At 43.2% G+C, this 21684-nt stretch overlaps 9 protein-coding genes across 9 annotated transcripts; 5 read left to right on the forward strand and 4 right to left on the reverse strand.

Annotated features, from left to right (window-relative positions):
• Window positions 1–1911: 1911 nt before the first annotated feature.
• On the forward strand, window positions 1912–3450 carry EAE97_004237 (uncharacterized protein; the record flags this gene model as incomplete). Its single annotated transcript, XM_038874749.1, has 1 exon — window positions 1912–3450. One exon carries the CDS (start codon window positions 1912–1914, stop codon window positions 3448–3450), a length of 1539 nt encoding a protein of 512 aa, XP_038734193.1.
• A 124-nt stretch (window positions 3451–3574) lies between these two features.
• Window positions 3575–4801, reverse strand: EAE97_004238 (uncharacterized protein; the record flags this gene model as incomplete). Its single annotated transcript, XM_038874750.1, has 1 exon — window positions 3575–4801. One exon carries the CDS (start codon window positions 4799–4801, stop codon window positions 3575–3577), a length of 1227 nt encoding a protein of 408 aa, XP_038734194.1.
• A 393-nt stretch (window positions 4802–5194) lies between these two features.
• EAE97_004239 (uncharacterized protein) lies at window positions 5195–8797 on the forward strand. Its single transcript, XM_038874751.1, has 3 exons — window positions 5195–5704; window positions 5754–7545; window positions 7595–8797. Exons 1-3 carry the CDS (start codon window positions 5506–5508, stop codon window positions 8481–8483), a joined length of 2880 nt encoding a protein of 959 aa, XP_038734195.1. The 5' UTR covers window positions 5195–5505; the 3' UTR covers window positions 8484–8797.
• A 362-nt stretch (window positions 8798–9159) lies between these two features.
• Window positions 9160–11026, forward strand: EAE97_004240 (uncharacterized protein; the record flags this gene model as incomplete). Its single annotated transcript, XM_038874752.1, has 5 exons — window positions 9160–9329; window positions 9400–9425; window positions 9475–9760; window positions 9811–10402; window positions 10457–11026. 5 exons carry the CDS (start codon window positions 9160–9162, stop codon window positions 11024–11026), a joined length of 1644 nt encoding a protein of 547 aa, XP_038734196.1.
• A 1506-nt stretch (window positions 11027–12532) lies between these two features.
• On the reverse strand, window positions 12533–13531 carry EAE97_004241 (uncharacterized protein; the record flags this gene model as incomplete). The annotated part of the gene is made up of 1 exon (XM_038874753.1): window positions 12533–13531. The coding sequence occupies one exon, from the start codon at window positions 13529–13531 to the stop codon at window positions 12533–12535; it is 999 nt and encodes a 332-aa protein (XP_038734197.1).
• Window positions 13532–15264: 1733 nt separating this feature from the next.
• On the reverse strand, window positions 15265–15963 carry EAE97_004242 (uncharacterized protein; the record flags this gene model as incomplete). Its single annotated transcript, XM_038874754.1, has 5 exons — window positions 15265–15426; window positions 15480–15622; window positions 15681–15798; window positions 15860–15893; window positions 15953–15963. The coding sequence occupies 5 exons, from the start codon at window positions 15961–15963 to the stop codon at window positions 15265–15267; spliced, it is 468 nt and encodes a 155-aa protein (XP_038734198.1).
• Window positions 15964–16202: 239 nt separating this feature from the next.
• Window positions 16203–17585, forward strand: EAE97_004243 (uncharacterized protein). The gene is made up of 2 exons (XM_038874755.1): window positions 16203–16407; window positions 16463–17585. Exons 1-2 carry the CDS (start codon window positions 16382–16384, stop codon window positions 17385–17387), a joined length of 951 nt encoding a protein of 316 aa, XP_038734199.1. The 5' UTR covers window positions 16203–16381; the 3' UTR covers window positions 17388–17585.
• A 31-nt stretch (window positions 17586–17616) lies between these two features.
• Window positions 17617–18423, reverse strand: EAE97_004244 (uncharacterized protein; the record flags this gene model as incomplete). Its single annotated transcript, XM_038874756.1, has 1 exon — window positions 17617–18423. One exon carries the CDS (start codon window positions 18421–18423, stop codon window positions 17617–17619), a length of 807 nt encoding a protein of 268 aa, XP_038734200.1.
• A 1030-nt stretch (window positions 18424–19453) lies between these two features.
• Window positions 19454–20251, forward strand: EAE97_004245 (uncharacterized protein; the record flags this gene model as incomplete). Its single annotated transcript, XM_038874757.1, has 1 exon — window positions 19454–20251. One exon carries the CDS (start codon window positions 19454–19456, stop codon window positions 20249–20251), a length of 798 nt encoding a protein of 265 aa, XP_038734201.1.
• Window positions 20252–21684: the final 1433 nt, after the last annotated feature.

Genomic DNA, 21684 nt, shown 5'->3' on the forward strand with positions numbered 1-21684 from the left:
CAATTATTTCCAAACAAGCGCGTGGCTTTCGCGTTTGTGTTAAGGTTATTGCATCCATGCACGCGTTATTTGTTTTTGGGACGGGGGGGTGTTGTTTATTTGTTTGGGTTGTTCTGGGTCTGGGGAGGATGGAGATAGAGATAGGGAGGGAGCTCAGAGGGAAAGATAGGGAGAATACAATGCCGGTCCCCCAATCCCGATGTGTACAGAGCATGGAGTAAGCTACATACATATTCGACCCCTTGATACTCGCAACTCATCGGCTCGTCTATTGGGTTTTCGCTCGCTCGCTCGCTCGCCACTGTGATTGCTAATGAATGGCACTGGACTACAGTAGTAAGTAATCGGTAACTATGTGTCAATCTTACCTACGAGACGAGCAAGTTGCGTTTCCTCATTCAATTTTTTTTCGACTTTCGATTTTCGATTTCGATTTTGACTTTCGACTTTCGACTATTATAAGGTTAGACTCGCAGAAGAAAAATAAGTATGAGTAACACCTACCTACCTACCTACCTACCTATCTCTCCCTCCTCTCCACTCAACATTCAACTCCCAACTTTCCACCTTTCAAAACGGTATCTCTATCTGCATGCATGCATACATATTCTCTTGCTTCCAATCATCGTTTTTGAAACATACATACATATACATATACGTTGCATACAGAGTACACTACCTACCTACATACATAAGATACATCCTTACCCCTCTTTCTTTCTCTTTCCCCTGCACTAAACTTATGGTTAACAATTCTCCGCCAAGATCTGTCGCTAGCGAATCGATCGATTCCTTGTTCGTGTGCGGATGATCATGATCCAGAATATTCACATCCGTCCATCCATCCATACATACACAAAATAAGCATCGGAACTCACCCTCCTCCAATCCCTGTTTCCTTTCCTCTCCATCCCCGACATCCCCATCCCTGTTCCCTCGCATGTGCACCTGGGCGCACCCATCCATCCACTCAACGCGGCTATCGCGCTCCTCCTCGTGTTTTTCACGCGAGTATTTCGCGTTTAGTGTTTCCGAGTGGCGCTTTTTCTTTCGTGGATATCCCGGGGTGCGGGGAATCAGACTGCAGAATGAAAGGAATGGGTTTGATGTGCTTGTATAGTATACCCTGTGTGTCGGACGAGCAAGTGTGAGTCAGAGGTTAGTGCGATTGAGAGACGGGAAGGGGAAGATTCGATGCGAGGAATCGTTTTTTTTTTGGGCGGCATTTCGAGATGGGGAGGAGGGGAATGGAATATGATGGGTGGTGGTGGAGGATAGGTTGTGTGTTATAAGGAAAGGGGAGGGACTGAGGTTCTTTAATTTTTCTTTCGTAACTTTTGTGTTTGTTTTATTTGAACTGCGATTTGAGGTTACACACTCAATCGATTGATGTTGATGACGACGAGGGTTTTTTGTGATTGAGTGAGATTATATTACATTGTTGAGTTGCGAGTAGTGAATTGAGATTTGTTTATTCATTCATTTGGAATCTATATTCAGCTCACTTCGACTACTCAATCTCAATTAATCATTTCACAACTTTTACTCCTCATTTGTATCCTGCTCCAAAATTTCATCAAAGACGATATCTATTTATCAATATCAAGCAGGACTTGACTTCATACTCCCTCCAGTCCCTTTCCCAAGCGATATGCGCAAGTTATGGCTACCACCAACCCAACAATCAACCGCCTCTGGCGATCCCAGAATATCATCACCAATATTCTCTCCCACTTAGATACCTCCTCCCAATGTTCCCTCCGCCTTGTATCTCCTGAAATCTGCAGGCTAACAACCAGCGAGATCTTCATCCGAACCCGTATAACCTTCACTCCCACCTCACTCACTCGACCTTCTCGTTTAGAAGCTCTCTCTCGGATCGGGAAACATATCCAACACCTGATATTCTACATGCCTCACTCCAATGCTACATTCCTTCCCCCTCTCTTGAACCCCATTACTGGCCAGGAGGTCAACTTTCTGTATACACCACATACCAGCATAGCTCCTCACAACGAAAGACCCAGTAATCGACGTCCCAAGTATGGATGTCCTGAGCTAGGCGAGATATTAACTCAACAATATCCACCTCTCTTCCATGCCGCGACCAATATCCCCACATTCATTAAAGCGCTATCTCATCTGCCCAACCTGCGCCATCTGACAATCTCATGTCCAGATCAAGATCCCTCGCAGAGGTATAGAAGGGATATTGTAGATTATGCACTTATTAGTCTGCGAATTGCCATTGAGCGAGCACCGGTATTAAAGTTGGAGAAACTGTCCATCCACATCCATCCATCTGGACTGCAATACCTGCGTCATATGCCTGGATTTGGGTGCACGCCATCTGCAGGACGACGATGGAGACAAATAAGAAAGCTCAGTATCACGATGGATTCATGGGATTTCCAGAGCTTACTGCCTGGTCGCGATCATTTGAAAATTTTGGATGATTACATTCGGAACTTTGGGCCAAATTTAGAGAAAGTGGGTTTTGGATGGCATGGAAGGAAAGGTCCTTGTCCATATTCTCTATTCAGTGATCCATTGTTCGCGCCACCAAAAGAGTCGATCAAGTTATTTGGAGAAGTGACATCCCCGATGTCGCCATTACCAGCTGCTCCTCCAAGACCACCAATGGTATTCCCCAAATTGCGATATATGCAAGTGAGGAATGCCACAATGTCGGAACAGCAAGTCGCAGATTTCGTTTATGGACATCGACACACGGTGAAAGAATTCGATTTTGAAAATACCACGTTGATAAATGGTGGCACTTGGGAACGAGCATTGGCACCATTGACGTCGAGAAATTGTCGAAGCAGTGATGAATGGTTGCCTCAACCGAGCGGATCTGATGTTGATAGTTTGCAATATCAGAGTGGTGGTGAATTGTATGATATTGAAGAGGCACCGGAGGTCATTGATACTTTGTCTGGCGTAACATTGCCTGGTATGAAGGAGTCGTTGATAACAGGTACAAAGCTTAAGAGAAAGAGGTCGCATCATCGCAGACGGAGACGCAAGCATAGGCAAAAGGAAAATAATAATGAGAAGAATGATGAAGTTGATTCTGGTAAAGAGGTAAAACTAAAGATCTCGGCTCCAATACCGATTGCTTCGCCTCCAGTAGAGTTATTGCACCCAATGACTTTTGATCCCAATATACAAGGCGTTCAGCGTGATTTTGAGAAGGAGGATGCTCAACAGGAATTGATTGATGATCCTGATAAGAGGATAATGGTTTTGAGGAAGGCTAGAGAAGCTGTACTAAAGCAGCTTAGCAAAGAGTTCTGCAAGACTCAAGATAAAAAAGAACGGGTATTGACAGCCTGGCCGAAGCCTTTGCAACTAGGGGCCTCATGTTCTTCTCCAAAGAAGTCCAGAGGGTTTTTTGGTCATGAGAGTGGTACCGCATTGGTACCTTTGATGTTAAGCCGATGTTAGCCAACAGGATGAGGTTGGCATTTTGCGATTACCTTAACGATTGTATGTATGGATAACGAATTATGATTATGACTTTCAAAACTCATTTTCTCGATTGTGATCGCTGCCATTGAAGCCGCCCTGCTTATGAACGACGGTAAAGATGTACCTGGTATCGCATATTTTCCAAAGGAATTGAATATCGGAGAGTTTCAGGTAGTCTAAACCACTGAGAGTCCTCGGAGTGGACTTTGACCCAGTCAGGAACGCTCTCTTTCCCCCTTGACTTTTGCGTCTCAATCAAAAAATGGTCAAGTAAAAACTTCATTGGATATTTTTTCTCTTCTGTACCGACTGTGGTTTCTGAATATGACCCTGGACTATCCACAACTAGAAGAAGGGACCCTTTTGGAAGAACTGATGTCATCTTGAGTAAGAAAGCAGTCGTTTTGCTAATTGATGCCGTGTATAGCTCATTCAGGGTGAAGAATAACGTAACAAGAACGGGCTTTTTGCCAGACAGATCACCAAGCTCAGCTTGGCTCATGGCTAATACGTCATGTTTCAGAAATTTTGTAGTGAAATCTTCAGGCTTAACAAGAGCCGAGTTTGCTTCTTTAGCAGATGCGCTTGCATATTTGGATATTGGCGGCGGAGTTGTGATACCGGTGTGAAGTTTTTTGACAACATTTGCCCAGGATGCTGTATCTACAAGTAATAATTCGATTCTATCATTTGCATCAGATAAAGTAAGGGAAGTCATTGCATCATCAGCGGTTTGAGAAGTCGTTCCCGTGCCTGAAGTTTGAAATCCATGCTTTAAGTAGCCTCCGAATGCAACAACTTCGGCTGCGCCCCCACCGATAGATATAACTCGTGACGTTGACTTAGGAGGAGTTGTGGAGGAAGCAGCATCGGTCGTGGCCTCAGAGTCAACTTTCATTTGAGCGCTCTTATCACGTGGCAGTATTTCTCCGAAATGTTCTTGAAGGTCCAAAAGAATTGAAGCATAACATAATGACCTGCTGGGTGACCATCTTGCAGAATAAACATCGAGATATTCGTCGTTTCCAAATGCACGACTGAAATCTCTATCATATAAAGCTCCTTTGACGTCCTGCAGAAGCTGTTGAAAGTTATCGGAATCGATGACACCTGAATATGCGTCTCTGAAAACATTCAACAAGAGCTGTTGCAACTTTATAGGAAGAAGAGATTCTTTAGGTAGATCTTTCTCCTCTTCTTGGTTTGTCTTTCTTGGTTTTGGTTCGGCTTTTTTTGTGAATCCTGGGCCTTTCCATCCGGGTCGACCAGGAAGGTCTTTACCAACCACTTTTCCATAATCTTTGCCGAACTTTCCGTTTTTACCCATGATGAGAGATGATATTCAAAGGTATTTTTCTTTTGCGTAATACGAAGTGTTATATGTTATCGATCAGTTTGCTCAGTTGAGAAGAAATCTTCTGCGGTGCGAGATTCTCTTCGCTTGAGAAATTTCAGACTAGCGCCATATATGCATAGGCTCGGATAGGTACCCCAGAATTTATTTGCGATTCAAAATTGACAACCTATTTATGTTCGAAAGATATTCACTAGATAACGTCGCAATTCACGTTGATAAACAAATAGTCTTTGGGATTGGTGGAGAATGAAGAAAGTAGTCTTCTGTCTAACCAATTTTTCGTGTCGACTGCCCTCTTCTCCTTCATCAGGAATCCGTACCTAAGGGTTGTCTGTCCCCGGTGAGCCTTTTACGTTCACGTACGTACCGTAACAACCATTCTTCAAAGTTCCGATCAAGGTCGACAATTAGATAGGCCACCAAGACTATTCGTAAGTACGAATTTATTGTTGTTCTAAAAAAAAATCAAAAAAAATCAAGGTTGAAATGATGAATGATAAACAACCAAGTACTTGCCATGGTCAATTGAGACATTCTTAATCCGGTAGTGTTGATCCTGTAAGCTAAAACTGCTAATTGATCCTTCAACCTCCAAACTTTAATTCCACTCTCTAAAGATCCACCCACATCCTTCCTCATATGACTTCGATGATAATTATATAGACACTGCCAGTATGCCTGGCCTCGTTCGCAAACTTCTTATCTTTGCTGCCATCGATGGGCTGATTTTGCAACCAACAGCGCCAAAAGGTCAACGCCCCGCCCCCGCAACGAAGATCACATACAAAGATAAGCATATCGGGTCAGTATTGAGTGATTCGCGGGATGTGGAGGGGTTGCCTGCCAAAAGTTTCGAGGCATTTGGTATTGTCGGTATGTGTCTGCGATATCGAGCGTGGTATACATGTCTAATCGTATCTAGGTCTTTTAACGGTTTCCAAAACCTCCTTCCTGGTATCGATTACGAAAAGAGAGCAAGTCGCACAAATACAAGGGAAACCTATATATGTTATTACTGAAGTGGCTTTGACCCCATTGAGTTCCAAGAACGAGGCAGAGATCTCAATTGATAGTACGAAAGCGGGGTTATTGAAGAGTACTACTGAGGGGCAGCATGGCTTGGATGAGAGTGATAGCGAGGATGATGTCGTTAGCGATGAAGTTGAGGAAGATACAGCGGTACAAACACACAAAAGAACAAGCAGTGTGGCTGAAGATGTGATCTCGAAGAAAGGAGGATATGGAAGATTTGCACAAAAATGGTTCTCGAAGAAAGGATGGGCTGTGGACCAGAAGAAGAACCTGGGAATGAGCGTTGAGCCGTATTCTACAGTAGAACAAGATTCCAAGGCCACAGGTGTAATAGCTACAATTTCGGAATCCCCTGAAGGGGAACCTGATATCCCAACTCCCGATAAGGGCAAGGACACTGGGGAGATTGAAAGTCCTAAAGATATTAGCGACATCGCGGAGAGCATGCTGCCAAAACTACTACGGACATCACAGATATTGTTTGGGACCTCTAGGAGTTATTATTTCTCTTATGACCACGATATCACAAGAAGTTTGGCAAATAAGAGGAATACAAACTCTGAATTACCATTGCATAAGGAAGTTGATCCACTCTTCTTCTGGAATCGGCATCTTATGTTACCATTTATTGATGCTGGCCAGTCTTCTCTTGCCTTGCCTCTTATGCAGGGCTTTGTAGGACAGCGTGCATTTTCGATGGATAGCAATCCACCAAACCCTGTTGTAGGTTCAGACACTGGGAAGACTTCCATGGAGATGAATGATATTACAACAAGTAGTTCAGATGAACAAATTTTCACAGCACGTGCTGGCACAGAGAAGTCATATCTATTGACGTTAATATCTAGAAGGTCAATCAAACGTGCCGGGCTTAGATATTTACGTCGGGGCGTGGATGAGGACGGCAATACCGCCAATGGCGTGGAAACAGAGCAAATCTTGTCGGATTCTGTTTGGGGTCCTTCGAGTAAGACATATTCGTTCGTCCAGATACGTGGCAGTATTCCCATCTTCTTCTCCCAGTCACCTTACTCTTTCAAGCCTGTGCCTCAAGTTCACCACTCTACCGAAACAAATTATGAAGCTTTCAAGAAGCATTTTGATAATATAAGTGATCGCTACGGGGCCATTCAAGTGGCTTCCTTGGTGGAGAAACATGGAAACGAGGCCATAGTTGGCGGAGAGTACGAGAAATTGATGACTCTTCTTAACGTTTCCCGAGCTAGCGAGCTTAAAAAATCCATTGGATTTGAATGGTTTGATTTTCATGCTATTTGCAAAGGCATGAAGTTTGAAAATGTCAGCCTGCTCATGGAAATACTGGGCAAGAAGCTTGACTCGTTCTCGAACACTGTAGAAGTCGATGGGAAACTTGTATCGAAACAGAATGGCGTTTTAAGGACCAACTGTATGGATTGTCTGGATCGAACAAATGTTGTTCAAAGTGCGGTAGCAAAGCGAGCCCTTGAAATACAGTTAAAGAATGAGGGACTAGATATCACTCTACAAGTCGATCAAACTCAGCAATGGTTTAACACTTTGTGGGCCGACAATGGTGACGCCATTTCTAAGCAATATGCATCTACAGCAGCATTGAAGGGAGACTTTACTCGTACCAGAAAGCGGGATTACAAGGGAGCTATCACAGATATGGGGCTTTCTATCTCCAGATTTTACAGCGGGTGCGTCAACCTTTTGAATTAAAAACTTCAGATACTAATTGATTTTTAGTATTGTGAATGACTACTTCAGTCAAGCCGCCATTGATTTCTTGCTAGGAAATGTGAGCTATCTTGTGTTCGAAGATTTCGAGGCGAATATGATGAGTGGTGATCCTGGCGTTTCGATGCAAAAAATGAGGCAGCAAGCTATCGACGTTTCTCAGAAACTCGTCGTTGCTGACGATCGTGAAGAATTTATTGGAGGATGGACATTTCTCACTCCGCAAGTACCAAATACTATCAAATCGAGCCCTTTTGAGGAATCCGTTCTCCTATTGACAGATGCGGCATTGTATATGTGCCACTTTGATTGGAATATCGAGAAAGTATCATCTTTCGTGAGAGTGGACTTAAACCAGGTGACCGGTATCAAATTTGGAACATACATCACGAGTACTTTGTCACAAGCGCAGGCAGATGAGAAAAGGAATGTGGGCTTTGTGATCACTTATAAAGCTGGTTCAAACGATATTATTCGTGTGAACACAAGATCTATGGCTACGGAATTTCCTTCTTCGAAACTTTCTCCTGAAGACAAAACATCCACATCTACTACCAACTCGGTCGTTGCCCCAATTGCCGCCGGGTTTGCAAACCTAATTTCAGGTCTACAGAATCAAAGTATAGCGGAACCTAAAGATGCTGTGAAGGTTCTCGCATTCAAGGCGCTGCCCTCCAGATCTGCAGTGTCAGATGAAGGAGTTAGTGAGGCTGAGCAAGTGAAGAGTGTCTGTGGAGAGATTAGAAGAATGGTTGAGATTGTAAGTATAAGAGAGGCTGGAGAGGAGAGAAAGGACATTGTAGAGGAAGGTACTATCATTAGTTTGGCCGAGGCCAAGAAAAGCACGGGACTATTCGATGTGTTGGGACATCAGGTGAAGAAACTGGTTTGGGCTTAATGAAAGTGTATCGATGCTCATGTAAGTAATGTTGAGAGCAACAGAGACATTTTTTCTAAAGATTTACGAATGGACTTATTAGCAATTGGCAGGGAGGTTAGCGATTGTCCAGAACGGGGCTGTGGAATAAAATTCCACATTGAAACTTCAATCCCGTCAATTTCAATAGAGGTGGATGTGTAGATAGACCCGAGTATGTGGTATTGGCCAGAAAAGTAATTTTAATGAGGACTCTGTACATAATGCAAACGAAGATACTAGATATCCATGAATTGAAACTTTTTTGAGAAAAGACTCGCTCTGATACAAACTCCAAGAAGCTTCACGTCTCATCAACAACATCTTTACCCACGATATCGAGATACCAAGACAGCTGTTCTATAGAAAATTGGGTCTACAGCAATGATTTCTCATGAGCTAATCAAAATTAGCATTAGTACCGGGCCCAGAGCCCCCGATGGGAAATGTTGAACCCCACTACGGGAGCTCCCACCACACATCAAAAATCAGAATATTCTTTCCATCCCTCTGACCACCCCTCGTCTCTCTTACTCTTCTGTTCATTCGAACTTCCAAATAAAGCAGCAATTGAGGAACTCTTAGATCTCAGTCGCAACAGTTTCTCTGGAAGACCATAATATCTGCTAGCACGCATTTCCATTGCTTCACAGGAATTATGGCACAAGCTGGGGATCGAAGTTTTGGTGATCACGACCCCACCATAGCTACACATGAGGGACAGCTTGATGGGAAAAGTCTGAATGCAAATGAAGTTTATGCCGATGAATCTGGGAGGGCATATGATGACGAGGAAGTTAATATCGAGAGAATTGAGAAGGTTTATAGGTAAGGATAACCTATAACTTCCAAAACTATGACAAGTTTGTAGGTCATATATCCTGACATCATCTTGTAGGAAAATTGATCGCCGCATTATTCCAGGTGATTCACACAACACTCTTTTTGCAAACGGCCATTAATGAATATATAGCATTCTGGGTTTTGTATTTTCTCTGTTCGGCTATCAGATCTAATGTTGGTCTTGCTCAAACTATGAATGCTTCAGCGGGCCATGATCTCGCCCAAGTTTTGAACTTGACAGCCAAACAAACTTCCACGGCTCTAGCTTTATTCTATGTTGCCTATGTCGTCTTCGACTTACCTTCAAACCTGATCATGACAAAGCTGAGTCCAAGAGTTTGGATGAGTCGTATTGTTCTCGCGGTTGGTATTATTGGAGCTTGTTTTGCGGCTGTGAAGGCGGCTTGGAGTTTGATGTGAGTTTATTCCTTCTATCAAGTTTGATTTCGTTGCTAATACTTCTTAGGCTCCTTCGTTTCCTTCTTGGTGTAGTTACTGCGGGAATGTGGCCGGGAATGGCTTATTATCTTACGCTGTTTTATCCACCCTCAAGAACTGGAAAGCGTATTGGCATGTACTTTACTGCATCTCAGCTTTCTGCTGCTGTTGTAGGTCTTGTTTCCGCCGGTTTCCAGAAAATGGATGGGACCAGTGGACTTGTTGGTTTTCAATGGATGTTCCTGTTGTATGGACTTTGTGGTATTGTGCTTGGTATCTCACTTCTTTGGTGGTTGCCAGATCGTCCCCTTCCTCCTGGAGAAGAACGAGTCCCCACAGGTCTCGCAAGATGGCTTCCTTCTACTCCACCAGTATTGACTGGAGAAGATGCCGAGATTCATTATCAGGACCTGAGAAGAGTTTATCATCCAAGATCATGGGGCTGGAAAGATCTTGCTTACGTTTTGATTGACTGGCGTCTTTGGCCTCTTACTCTGATGTACTTCGGCGTTGTTGGCGTGGGTATTGGAACACAACTCTACGCTACCGTCATTATACAAGGAATCGACTCCTCCTTCTCGGGCATAACTCTTAGCTTGCTCACAGCACCCATTTGGATCGTAAGTAAAATGCACCAAGATTATGATATAGGGCTCGAAGCTGACAAACAATAGATGGATCTCATTGCAATTCTGATGGTCACTCCAATCTCTGACCGTTTCCACAAGTACCGAGCTTTCTTCTTCTCCGCCGCAGTACTCATTCAAATTGCCGGTCTACTTACCACCACCTTTGCCCCTGTCTCTCACCCCTGGGCACGCTACGGTGGTCTCCTTATGGTCGGATATGGACTTGGTCCCACAGTCCCTATCTGCATGACATGGACCAATGAGATCTTTCAACATCGCCACGGAGAAGTAGGCGTTGCCGCCGCATCAGCTCTTGTATCCGGTCTTGGCAATCTCGGAAGTATCACAACTACCTACGCACTCTATACCGGATGGCCCGAGGATGCCAAAGCAGGACCTCATCGCTACCGCAAGAGTAATCTCGTTATGATCGGTATTCTCTGTTTGAGTATTCTAAGCAGCGTCATTATGACTGTCCTTCTCAAGATCTTTGGCAACCCACGTAGCACCAAGATTCAAAGCAGCGGAAGCTCAGCCAGCGACGAATTTCAAGATGGTGCTGCCAAGCGTGAGCAGCAACAACGTGGATTTGCGAAGATGTGGGGGAGAAAATAGTTTCGCCCGCTCTGTTCTACTAGCATCTGGTATCCCTATTTTGGGATAGGAAGAGATCTTCAACAGTACAGGTTATGCTAGACTATTCTACCCCCGCATCGGTAGCTCAACCTTCCATCTCTACCACTCACACTTTACCTCGATCAACTCCGCCTCCACTATTCACACTCTCACACTACTACCCCTTTACACATCTCCCATCATTCTCCTTCCTCCCTACAAGGAGCATCTACTCTACCCGAATCTCCGATTTCCGATTCGATTTCCTTATCTGTTCCATCTTTAAACCACCTCATCAGATGTTTGTCTTTTTGTTTTTTTCCATCTCTTGTCTCTTGTTTCAGCGAATGATACCCCATTTCACAGCGTATGTTACGCTCATCATCTCGAATTTCGAACAATGGAAGTGCCGCTGCGCCACCATTGGGATAGGCGTATCGGGCTGGATTAACGGATGTACATACCGCGACAATGTTTTGCGCTATCGTGTGTTGTCGTCTTGTGGAAATTCCTGTGTTTTTTTGTTTTCTGTGTTTTTGTTCATGCATTTTGGCGGATGCGAATTTAGACGATATTAGAGGGGACGAGGGGATGTTTTATCTATCTAAATTTTGCAAAGAGAGAGAACGAAAAAGAAGGTTTGGAGAAGTTTATATTTTATATTCATCCTAGATCCAAGATGAAGACACGAAAGGATAGATAGTACAATACTATTAGAATGTATGTTATCCTGGAATAAATTCTCAATTGAATGCTTCTTTTGATCCATATCTACAATGAATGGTTTGTGAATTATTCCTCTTCATTTCACTTTACTTCATTTGACCTTACCGAAGCGGACTGGATAGCATCATGACCAAGTCGTTCTATCCAGACTTGAGTTACTGCCCCACTGTCCAACATTATCAAGTGCAGCTAGAGAGATGTTCAATGTAAATATTGAGTACGCTCATCTCTCACATATACAGAGAAAACTTTGACAGTCGGAGAATGTACAACCAAGGCCACAGTAACCTGGGATATCTACGAAGAATTATTTTCATGTTATTGGATTGTCACGGTATCATGTTGTTGAAAGTATTAACCATACTATGCATACGTATACGCATACGCCTGCATAATCACCCATCCAAGTATAATGCATCCGCCGCACCACCGATATCCTTCCCAAAAGTTACCTAGCAAAAGGGAGTAAAACTATAGGTACAACGCCAGCCAACCCAGTACGCTCTCACCGAACCGAACCGTAGCCGAACGCCATTCCGAATAGTTCATCACCGTCATCCATCCCATGTTCCTACAGATAGCCGACCAAAAATCCACAAGTACAGACAAGAAGCAGAAGAAAGCAAAACATACAGATGTGGTATTTAAATCACAAAAACAAAGAAAAAGAGTGAAAAGAAAAGAAAAGAAATCAAAAGCCGTTGCCATCGACTTAACCAATACGCCGGCCAATCTGCTTGCTAAACAAAAAATGCAAAGAGGTGTGAAAGGAAGAGTTGTTCAACAATCAATATCCATCGAAGCAGCCATATCTTCACTAACGCCACGTATAGGTGCTTTGTAATTCTGATCATCGAATTCATCATCAGCTTCATCATCATAGCCGTCGTAGTATTCCTCTTCAGGGTCTACTTGGTCGTCTTCATCCCACATGTTGACATCAGTATCATCGTCGCCATTTTGATCAATCATAAGATTATCTGCACGATCACCTAGCCAATATCTGGCGCGTTTATTTGCACCGGCGTCGTTGTACTCGGCTTCTCGGCCTGCAATGCCCTGACCTTGACTTGGACTATGGCTCATGACTGGAACAGCTCGAACGTAGAAATACGCGACTCTCTTCTTCTCTTTATTGAAGAAGAAGTAGTTGAGACTCCAAATAGATCCCAATTCACCGTCAAACGGTTCATCAGGAGGGGCCCAAGAATAAACTGTACAGTCCTTGAGAGTCATCTCCTTATCAATCAAAGCCCACATCTGTGGACACCAGGCTTGACTTGTAGCACCAGCAGATGAGGTTGTCTTATATGATGTCTGCGATGGCACATGAAGCGTCATACCCGAACTCGGTCTAAGATTATAAAGTGTCGAATCAATGGTATTGATAACAGTCTTCAAACTTCGTTCTTTGTGGAAATCGGCAGGTCTGAGATTGTGCGAGAAGTCATAGTCGGGATGACTTGCATTAAGTGTTGCAATGAGATACGCGAAAGTTCGACGACTCGATACCTGGCTCAAGGGTCCAAAAGGACTTGAACGTGAGAGATTTACGCCAGCTTCGGTGGGATCAAGAGGAGGCGACACAGAAGCCGATAGTTTGAGTAGAGATTCATATTGAGATTCTAATGAGTTCTCAATATTTTTGTAAAGTTTCTTGTCGGAGCCAGCAGCTTTGGTTGTATAGAGATCACAACCACCAATGACGTGGCAATCAGGTGTGTTGAAATTCAACGCACTTGTGATATTGTCGAAGTCGCGCAAAGGAAGGAACTTCATCTTGGCTGAGATGAGAGTTGAAATTGATTTAGATAAGTTCTTATCGTGGATAGTGGTGAAGGATAATTGAAGAAAGGCGGAATGACGACTCGCCGTGCTTTGAAGAAAGTGAGAAGTATGTGGCTACGGAGCCCGAGTATTCTGTGGAGATAAACAACCTTTCGGATGATTCTTCAGACTCGTTGAACTGAAAACCAGGTACTTAAAACCTCATATAATTATTTCTGGTGACGGTGTATTGTGTAGTATGAATGTGTTGTTAATGGTGTTGTTGAGAGTAGTGTTTAGGGGTGAAGTATGGACCAAACGTGTCGCTCTTTGTTCCGTTATCGGTGTGTTTGTAGGACCTGCGTGAACTAAGAAAGCAAGATTGATACTTCCTGCGCTGGCTGCGGAGGTAATATCAAGATGTTCTTTAGCTAGACTTTATGTCTAGCAGGTAATGGACATTTTAAATTTGTTAATGTAAGTAGTGTTGAGATGCGTAGTAATGGGATAGACGGTGTGTGGTGTGGTTGTTGATACCGAAGAAGATTCGGGGGGGAAGGGGTGAGCCGGATGATGTGTGTGGAGACACAAGTTGATAACCTTGATTGTGACCAGAACGATTGATAAGCTAGTCTCATTATGTATTAGCGTGATGAATAAACGATGTCGCACAAAGTGGATCATGAAGTTTGATCTGGTCTGGGATTCTGGGGAGATCAATATCTTACCTCTGTACTTTTATTACCTAACAACCAATAAATGATTCTCGTGCGTGAAGAATAGATTCATATCAATTCCGGAAGCTTGTTACACATTCAGAGGTTGAAAAGTATCGTGAATCATGTTCGGGTGACGGTCAATTTGAGGGTCATCTTCTCAAATCTGCATTGAAGAATCAAGCACGTTTGCAGCTTTCACTTCGTAAAGGGTTTTACCTGATGACATATAAATATCACGTAATCAAGAATTGCCTCTCAGGCAACTTGGTCACATGTTGAGCATTCTTCAAGAATCTCGACTCTCTACACGTTAGCAACAAACAGCATGGTCAATCTGTGAGACATGAATGGCTACATGAGTAGTATCATGGTGAGCATGGATGACGACCTGGCTTACGAGCCAAGTAGTAGTGCACCTCAAGTGCAGTAGACAAGCTCGAGACAAGTCGAGAGGAAAAAGCGGAATAATGCCAAGCAATAGTCACTACTATTAACATTCAGAGGGGTCAAAACTAAGAAATAATCCAATAACTCAGTGCATTCAATTCCACACCCAACTTACGCAAACGCCATTTCGTAGTTCATACCTAACCTACGATTCCTCCTGGGTATCTTACCATTCATTAAACACCCTAACAAGAAAACCAGTACCATTCACATGAATTCCCAACTCCGAGTCGGCAGTTGTAAAAGGGGTGTTAAGCAAGACCAATCTCCCTAAGTCCGCTTATCATCTCTTCTTGGGCCTAGAGAGAGGAACCATCACCTAGTTAGCAAACAAACCCATCACTAGAAATCATGCACAACGCTTGAAATTGCTGGAAAGTGGTATATGATATTTTCGCGCCAGACTCCATCCACCCATATATTTCTGTAATACATGTGTAAAAGCACCGATTCACATAAGCTTGGTAATCTCTTCGTCGACCTGGAATTGCGGAATTTCAATCAGCATGAAAGAAATTCGAGTTTGAATAATGTTGTTCCCCAAAAGGTTGTAGAATGAAAGAATGCCCAGAATAATCACTACGACCCAAATTGATGTTCACCACTCACCTCCGTATCTTCAATTGAGTCTTGCGCTGATATCACCCTAAGCACGTTCTTCTTACTACTCTCCTGCATTTCGCCCGCTAGCAATAACTCATCCAATATGAAGTAGGCTTTTTGAAAGTTAAAAATAATGTCCTGCCTCCAGATTAGTATACATGCCACGTTCCATCTTGAGACGCAAGATTTACCAGCTCGCAAACATTTCCGTAGTATTTATCCATCTGCTCAACATAGCGGTGAACAATTTCCAGAGTGATAAGTTCGTTATCTGTCGAAGCACAACCTGCGATGAAGAAGAGAGAAGCGTATCGTCGATAAACTATCTTCGAATCTGCCATTGATGTGATCAGCATGGAGCTCAAGATATGGTTTTGTAGAACCAATCTGACCTTTGTACTCTAAGAAATTGCACATTCTCGTTCTACGTGCCAGCACAAGTTGAGAGACATCTTTGATGATCTTCGCCTTCTCTTTTGGTGATAATGTTGTAAACCACTTTGCGAGTCTCTGTGGACAGTTAGAGTATGTTTCGAGCTGCTTCTCATCCAGAGAAAGGAGAAGTACATACGACTTTACCCTGCCGCGATAACAAGATGAGATAGCTGCATGATATTAGCTTCATTCAATTATCTGCATATCATCTTTTCAAATGTTTACTTACTGAATGGCCATGATTATGGTTGTTTTTCGAGAAGATTGATATCTCAGCCTTGAGGGTGTCGTGTCTGGGCAAAAGGAGGAGCCTTGTTAATTGTTTGCAGGGGTGTGAGTAAAGTTCGGGGAATCTCCGCGCTTGCAACAAAAGCTTACAAAGAATGATGGAGGGGCAGATAAGTAAACGATTAGTGAGCGAGTACCGACAAACACTTGTGACAGTATTGATAGAATAATATAATTTTCCTTTTTATCCTTTATTATCTTGTACATCTCTCTTCGGTCCTATTCACTCTTTTCCCTAAACCTTTAGATTTCTTTTCCCTATATTATGATATATCTTATTCCGTGCAATTAGAATTGTATTATATCTGTGTTCTTCTCAGTCAATCCAAAGGAATTCTCATCCCACTTTCCCGTCAAATTCGATATAATCATGACTAGATTAATACTTTCCACGTCGTACGTTTTTCTCGACCCATCTCTCAAAAAAGCAATTGACTGACTGAGTATTTAGAAACATCATGGTCGGAGGTCCTTCCATCATTAGAAAACCCGGCGCGGACCGGTCAAATCTTGAACTTACAAATTCCCTACGGAGCAATTTTCTAGCTGCGCAGCAAGACTATTCACCCTCACCTTCATATGCAAATGGAGTCAATGGACACGATGAATCCGATGACGAGAATAGATCACCGAGCCGACCTCCAGTTTCCGTTTGGACAACTAGACAAGACAATGACTTTTATATCCCCACCATAGACTGGTCTCTATCCGGGCTTGCAGAAGAGCCCGAGAATTATGAAATTACTGTTAAGCTATTCTATATGGCCAATACAGATGTGAAGTCAAGGTCAAAATATACAAAAGATGCTCTAAATCTGGTGATGAAAGAATTAGGTGTCGATTCAATTGATCTCCTAATCGTTTCATTTCCTGGAATGTCCTTTGACGGCGACTGCGAATGGGAAGCAGACAAGAAGAACTCGGAACAAGGAAATGAAGCCGAAGAACTTGGAACCTGGCCTATATTGGAAGAACTATATGAGCAAGGAATTGTAAAGAAATTAGGGTTGGCCGAATTTGGCACAGCGAAACTTGCTAAGTTTCTAGAGAACGTCAGAGTACGACCGCAAGTCGATCAGATAAATGTGAAAGATTGTTGCAGAGTTCCACAGCCTTTGCTCAAGATCGCCAAACAAGAGAACATCGAACTTTATACTCACAATGATTGCACCGACATTTTGCCAAGTGGAACATTGCGGGAGCTTTTGGGACAAGGAGTTAGAGGCGCTGGTGTACTGTCAGAATCTAAGAGGGGAATTGATGGTATGAAGGGTGACTTGAAGCCGGAATGGGTGGTCAAATATACCGCAATTGTCCGGGATCGTGGCGTGATAGAAAATAAGGGATATTTCGCTTCGGCAGAATTAAGAGAGTGAACATTAAAGCACAATTAGGGGTTTGAATTTTGGCGCAATGGCGAATTGCGGTTTTCTGCTTGAATAGCGTGTTGAAAATAACGGGAACGACTTGAAGTAACAAGATTACCTGGTCGGCAAATTGTAGTGTTTGGAGAGCTGGTGGATGACGAAGACAAGTACATGGATATATAGAAATCCTAATACAAACATTGGACATATTATAGAATCAAAAGTAGATTGTAAATTCTCAACCTAACATGCTCCTTTTTCTCCCTCTCATTCTCACATCTTCTAACTTCTTCAAAACCACTTGTGCTCCCTTGTAACTTGTTCCGTACGCATTCAAAACCTCTCTGAACAATCCCTCCGCCCGTGGATGTGTACTTCCAAATGCTCTCTCTAACACATATAAGTCGACAGCTCGATCCTCCTCTGCTGTAGTCTGGCTCGCCAGCCCAAAATCAATTATAACAATCTCCCCTTCCAATTCCTTCCCGTTGTTTATCTCCTCCCCTTCAACTGGTATTGGTCGCAACATCAAATTACTCGTCGTCAAATCTCCATGTACAACCCCAACTCCATGCATCCTTCCCACCGCCCGTCCAATCCTCCTCATAAGGTCCACCGCATCTTCACTTCCCTCTTCCTCCCCAGTAACCTCCTTATTCCCTTCCTTCTGCTTCCTCCGTTCTAGCCACTCATTCAATCTAATCCTGACCACCTCCCCCGCAATCCACTCGGCCATTATACATCCCCTTCCCTCATCCACCGCATACACAGCTGGCACCACAACGCCCTCCCTCCTACACTTGACCAGCACTCTCGCTTCTGCCAATATCCTGGCTTTCGTCAAGCGCTGATCAAGAATCGGATGGCGATACGGTTTCGACGGGCGCCATTTGAGTGCGCAGGGTAGAGACGGCAGTAAGTATGTGGATTTGTAGAGGAGAGCTTCGGCACCTTGAGTGATGAGCGAGGGTGGGGTGGAAGAGGGGTATGTGAAGAGATGGGGGAGAGACGGAGGCGGGGAGATTTCTGGTTTGCCGGTTTCCATGGTTGGCGACGGTATCGTTTGTCTTTTTATAATATTGAACTGGACTGGATTGAAGTGATGTGAAGTGATGTGAGGTAATCTGTGCCGATCTTGAAACTTTCCTATCAAAGTCGCAGAAGAATTGTCGTTGTGTATTAGTGGATTTGACTCAGAGATGTGGATTTTTCTCTACTGCAGGTCATGGTGCTTTACATGAATTTACTGTATGTACCTACCCCACGCGTGGTGAATTAATGGTTCAATTGGCCAACAATGGGACGAAAGGTTGGAAAAACTCTCCACTTCTTGATTGTGTTGCATTGTCACATTTTCCTTTTTCTTATTGCATATCAATCATCAATCGGAATAGTATCACAAAATATCATACAGACAGAGCCCTAATTGTCCGATATCCCGATCTATTACACACACCTTGGACCTTGGACCTTAGACCTTACACTTTACCTAGGTAGTTCCTCCCAGTTCCCAACAGAACGAGAACTTACTTACTCACTCACTCACTCACTCACTCACTCACTCACTCACTCACTCACTCACTCACTCACTTACATCGGCTCACACCACCACGCAAGGATCCTTCCCTAGGTTCTCTCCGTTAACTTGCAAAAATTCAAAGGCCGCATGTGATGATTCTGCAAGTACAAGGGTTCATTTTCCCACCATCTATTGGTTTTTGGATCGTTTGGATCTATCGGTTTCCATACATGTGCGGAAGTGAGTAGTAAGTGGTACGGAGGGGAAAATACTACCTAGGTAAGGTACGCAGGACCAAGTATTCCTCTTTTCTTTTTGCCTCTCTTGATTATCCTAGATATCCGGCTAAGGGAGGTTACTTCATGATTCACCCATCTCACATCTATTCATCACATCTTTGTTACCTTAACATCCTTCTTCTTCATCTCAACCTCTCTATCAATCTAGATCGAATGCGACAATACTTATCTCAAAATTTGAATATGTGCACAACTCACTCTACCACCTTATTACCATCATCATCATCATCTTCATCATCTTCAGCCACCCCAGCAAAATGTCCCTCAATCCATTGATCCAATCCCTCCCACCAATGTCCCCCCTCCAATCTAGTCTGCCCACTTCCCTTCTCCTCACCTGTGCCGCGACGGCCGTTTCCCTTCCTCTTCTTGTCCAAACCCTCCTCACCCACCTCTCAGCCTACAATACCGCACCTCAAGACCTAACCACCTATCTCTCTGTGCTTGAATCCAGTGTTCAAGAAAACGCCTCTTACGACCATGATATCAGCAGAATCTCCAAACTCGAAGATAAACTTCGCTTGGCGGGCATGGTACGCGAAATCCAAAGATGCGGCGATGATTTGAGAGAACTTTTGAATAATATGGTTAGTAAAGAAGATCACAAGAGGTTGAAACTCGGATCTCGGATATTATGGGGAACGACCCGTCGGGATCTCGAAGAGCGAGTGCGCAAATTGGATTTACTGCGCATGCGTTTCCTCGTCGTGTATCTGGGAATGGTGGCTGCGAAAACGGAAGTCGTATTGAAAGAGAAAGAAAAGGAAAAAGAGAGAGAAAAGGAAGATGCGGATAAAATCTTCGGCTCTCCTATTCGGAGTAGGACGCTTCCGAGTAATTTGAGCGAGAATCTCAAACGTACACCGCCGCTCAGGAGGATTACGAGTAATGCCATAGGACATAATGAGGGTACGGGAAGTCCACAGAGGAGTGGGTGGTTAGGAGTTGTGAGTGAGTTACAAAGCAGTCCATTGATGCATAAGAGGAGGGCATCAGTGGAACAGAGTTCTTCGATCGGAAGTCCGAGAAGTGAAAAGTTTGCTCATTTTCCTTAAGGGGATTGACTCGGGTTCTCAGGAATCACTGAATCAGTTATCTCAAAAGAGAATCACTGGATGTTCCACTTGGGATTGACTATTGATTGGGAAGACGGAGGAAGCCAGAGGCTTTGAGTATCGTTGCACATACATGATACATTACGAATCTAAGTCGCTGCACCAATGCCCTTGTGAGGGGCAGTATGATTCGGGAGACGACTTTGGACAATGCTTTTAGGACGAAATTTTACGAAATATACGGTAGATACAGTACTACGACGCCACGAAAATGACACGAAATGAAAATGAAACGACAAACAGACGCAATCAGAAACAGAAAACAGAGAACACAACACGAATTCACTTTTTTTATGGATATAATGAAAGCATGCATCATCATGAACTTGGAGCAGCATTTAACGAAATCTACGAATGTCGGGGAGAGAAATTGAAAGGAGAGAAGGTGCGGTAGAGAGGGGGAATGTGGCTTGATGATGGAAGAGAACGGTCTGGAAGGCGAGAAATTGGGATGGGATGGGATGGAATAGGATGGGAGGGTGCGGACAGAATACTGTTGTTCTTCAGGATATATCCCTTTTTATGGATGGTCGGCGCATTTCATTTTTGTTTTGTTTTGTTTCGTTTTGGAGACATTATGATGTGATATGAAAGGGTAGTTGATTTTGGATATTAGATTTGAGGTCTTTAATATTGGATATCGAGATTGGATGGAGGATAGAAGAGAGGAGAATGCTAGGACTACTCAGGAGCTCTCTAGCTAACGTGGAATCGAAATGGAATTTTGATGGAGGCAGCTTACCTAGGTAGTAGTATTAAATATGGAAATCAGAGATTACAACTTGTCACAAGATAAAAGATAAGATGAGATGAGATGAGATATGTTAATCTTAGAGTCAGCATACAACTAACAAGCAAGTAGGTAAATACATCTCGATACCCTTATACTTACTTACTTTTCAAATTGAAACAAAGCTCTCTCGTCTTATTTCCGTATTACTTAAGATTATTAGTCGAGCATGCGTTGAATTGAATATTTATCTACATATATCTATCTATGTAGGTATATCATCTCACTGCACAGAACGAACACTATCTGAATACCTACCTACGTAGGTAAAAATGTATATATACATATATAAATCCTAGAAATAAGACCCTTTCTTGCCTCGCATCACCTACCTACAATATGTTTCTTAAAGATAATCTACCTAGATATATATTTAGGTATGTAGTGATATCACATACGAATTTGGGTTTTCCCTATTTTCTCTATTGATTATATATCCATGGATACCTATATGGTTTATCAGATTGGATTGGATTGGATTAGATGGGATGGGATTATATTGGGTATACTATGATTATATTACAATATCTACGATATGTAATGTATTGTATGTACTATATTAGGTATATATCCAATACCTCCT

The sequence above is a fragment of the Botrytis byssoidea genome, assembly GCF_014898295.1.
Source record: "Botrytis byssoidea strain MUCL 94 chromosome Unknown BBYS_007, whole genome shotgun sequence".
Classification (NCBI taxonomy): domain Eukaryota; kingdom Fungi; phylum Ascomycota; class Leotiomycetes; order Helotiales; family Sclerotiniaceae; genus Botrytis; species Botrytis byssoidea.

What these genes read in the sequence shown, in the direction of transcription:
- EAE97_004239 (XM_038874751.1), top strand. Translation starts at nt 5,506, where the DNA reads ATGCCTGGCCTCGTTCGCAAACTTCTTATCTTTGCTGCCATCGATGGG. An exon ending in CGAGGCATTTGGTATTGTCG is followed by an intron (nt 5,705 to 5,753) that starts GTATGTGTCTGC and finishes AATCGTATCTAG; the next exon opens with GTCTTTTAACGGTTTCCAAA. An exon ending in ATCTCCAGATTTTACAGCGG is followed by an intron (nt 7,546 to 7,594) that starts GTGCGTCAACCT and finishes ATTGATTTTTAG; the next exon opens with TATTGTGAATGACTACTTCA.
- EAE97_004243 (XM_038874755.1), top strand. Translation starts at nt 16,382, where the DNA reads ATGACTAGATTAATACTTTCCACGTC. An exon ending in AGATTAATACTTTCCACGTC is followed by an intron (nt 16,408 to 16,462) that starts GTACGTTTTTCT and finishes CTGAGTATTTAG; the next exon opens with AAACATCATGGTCGGAGGTC.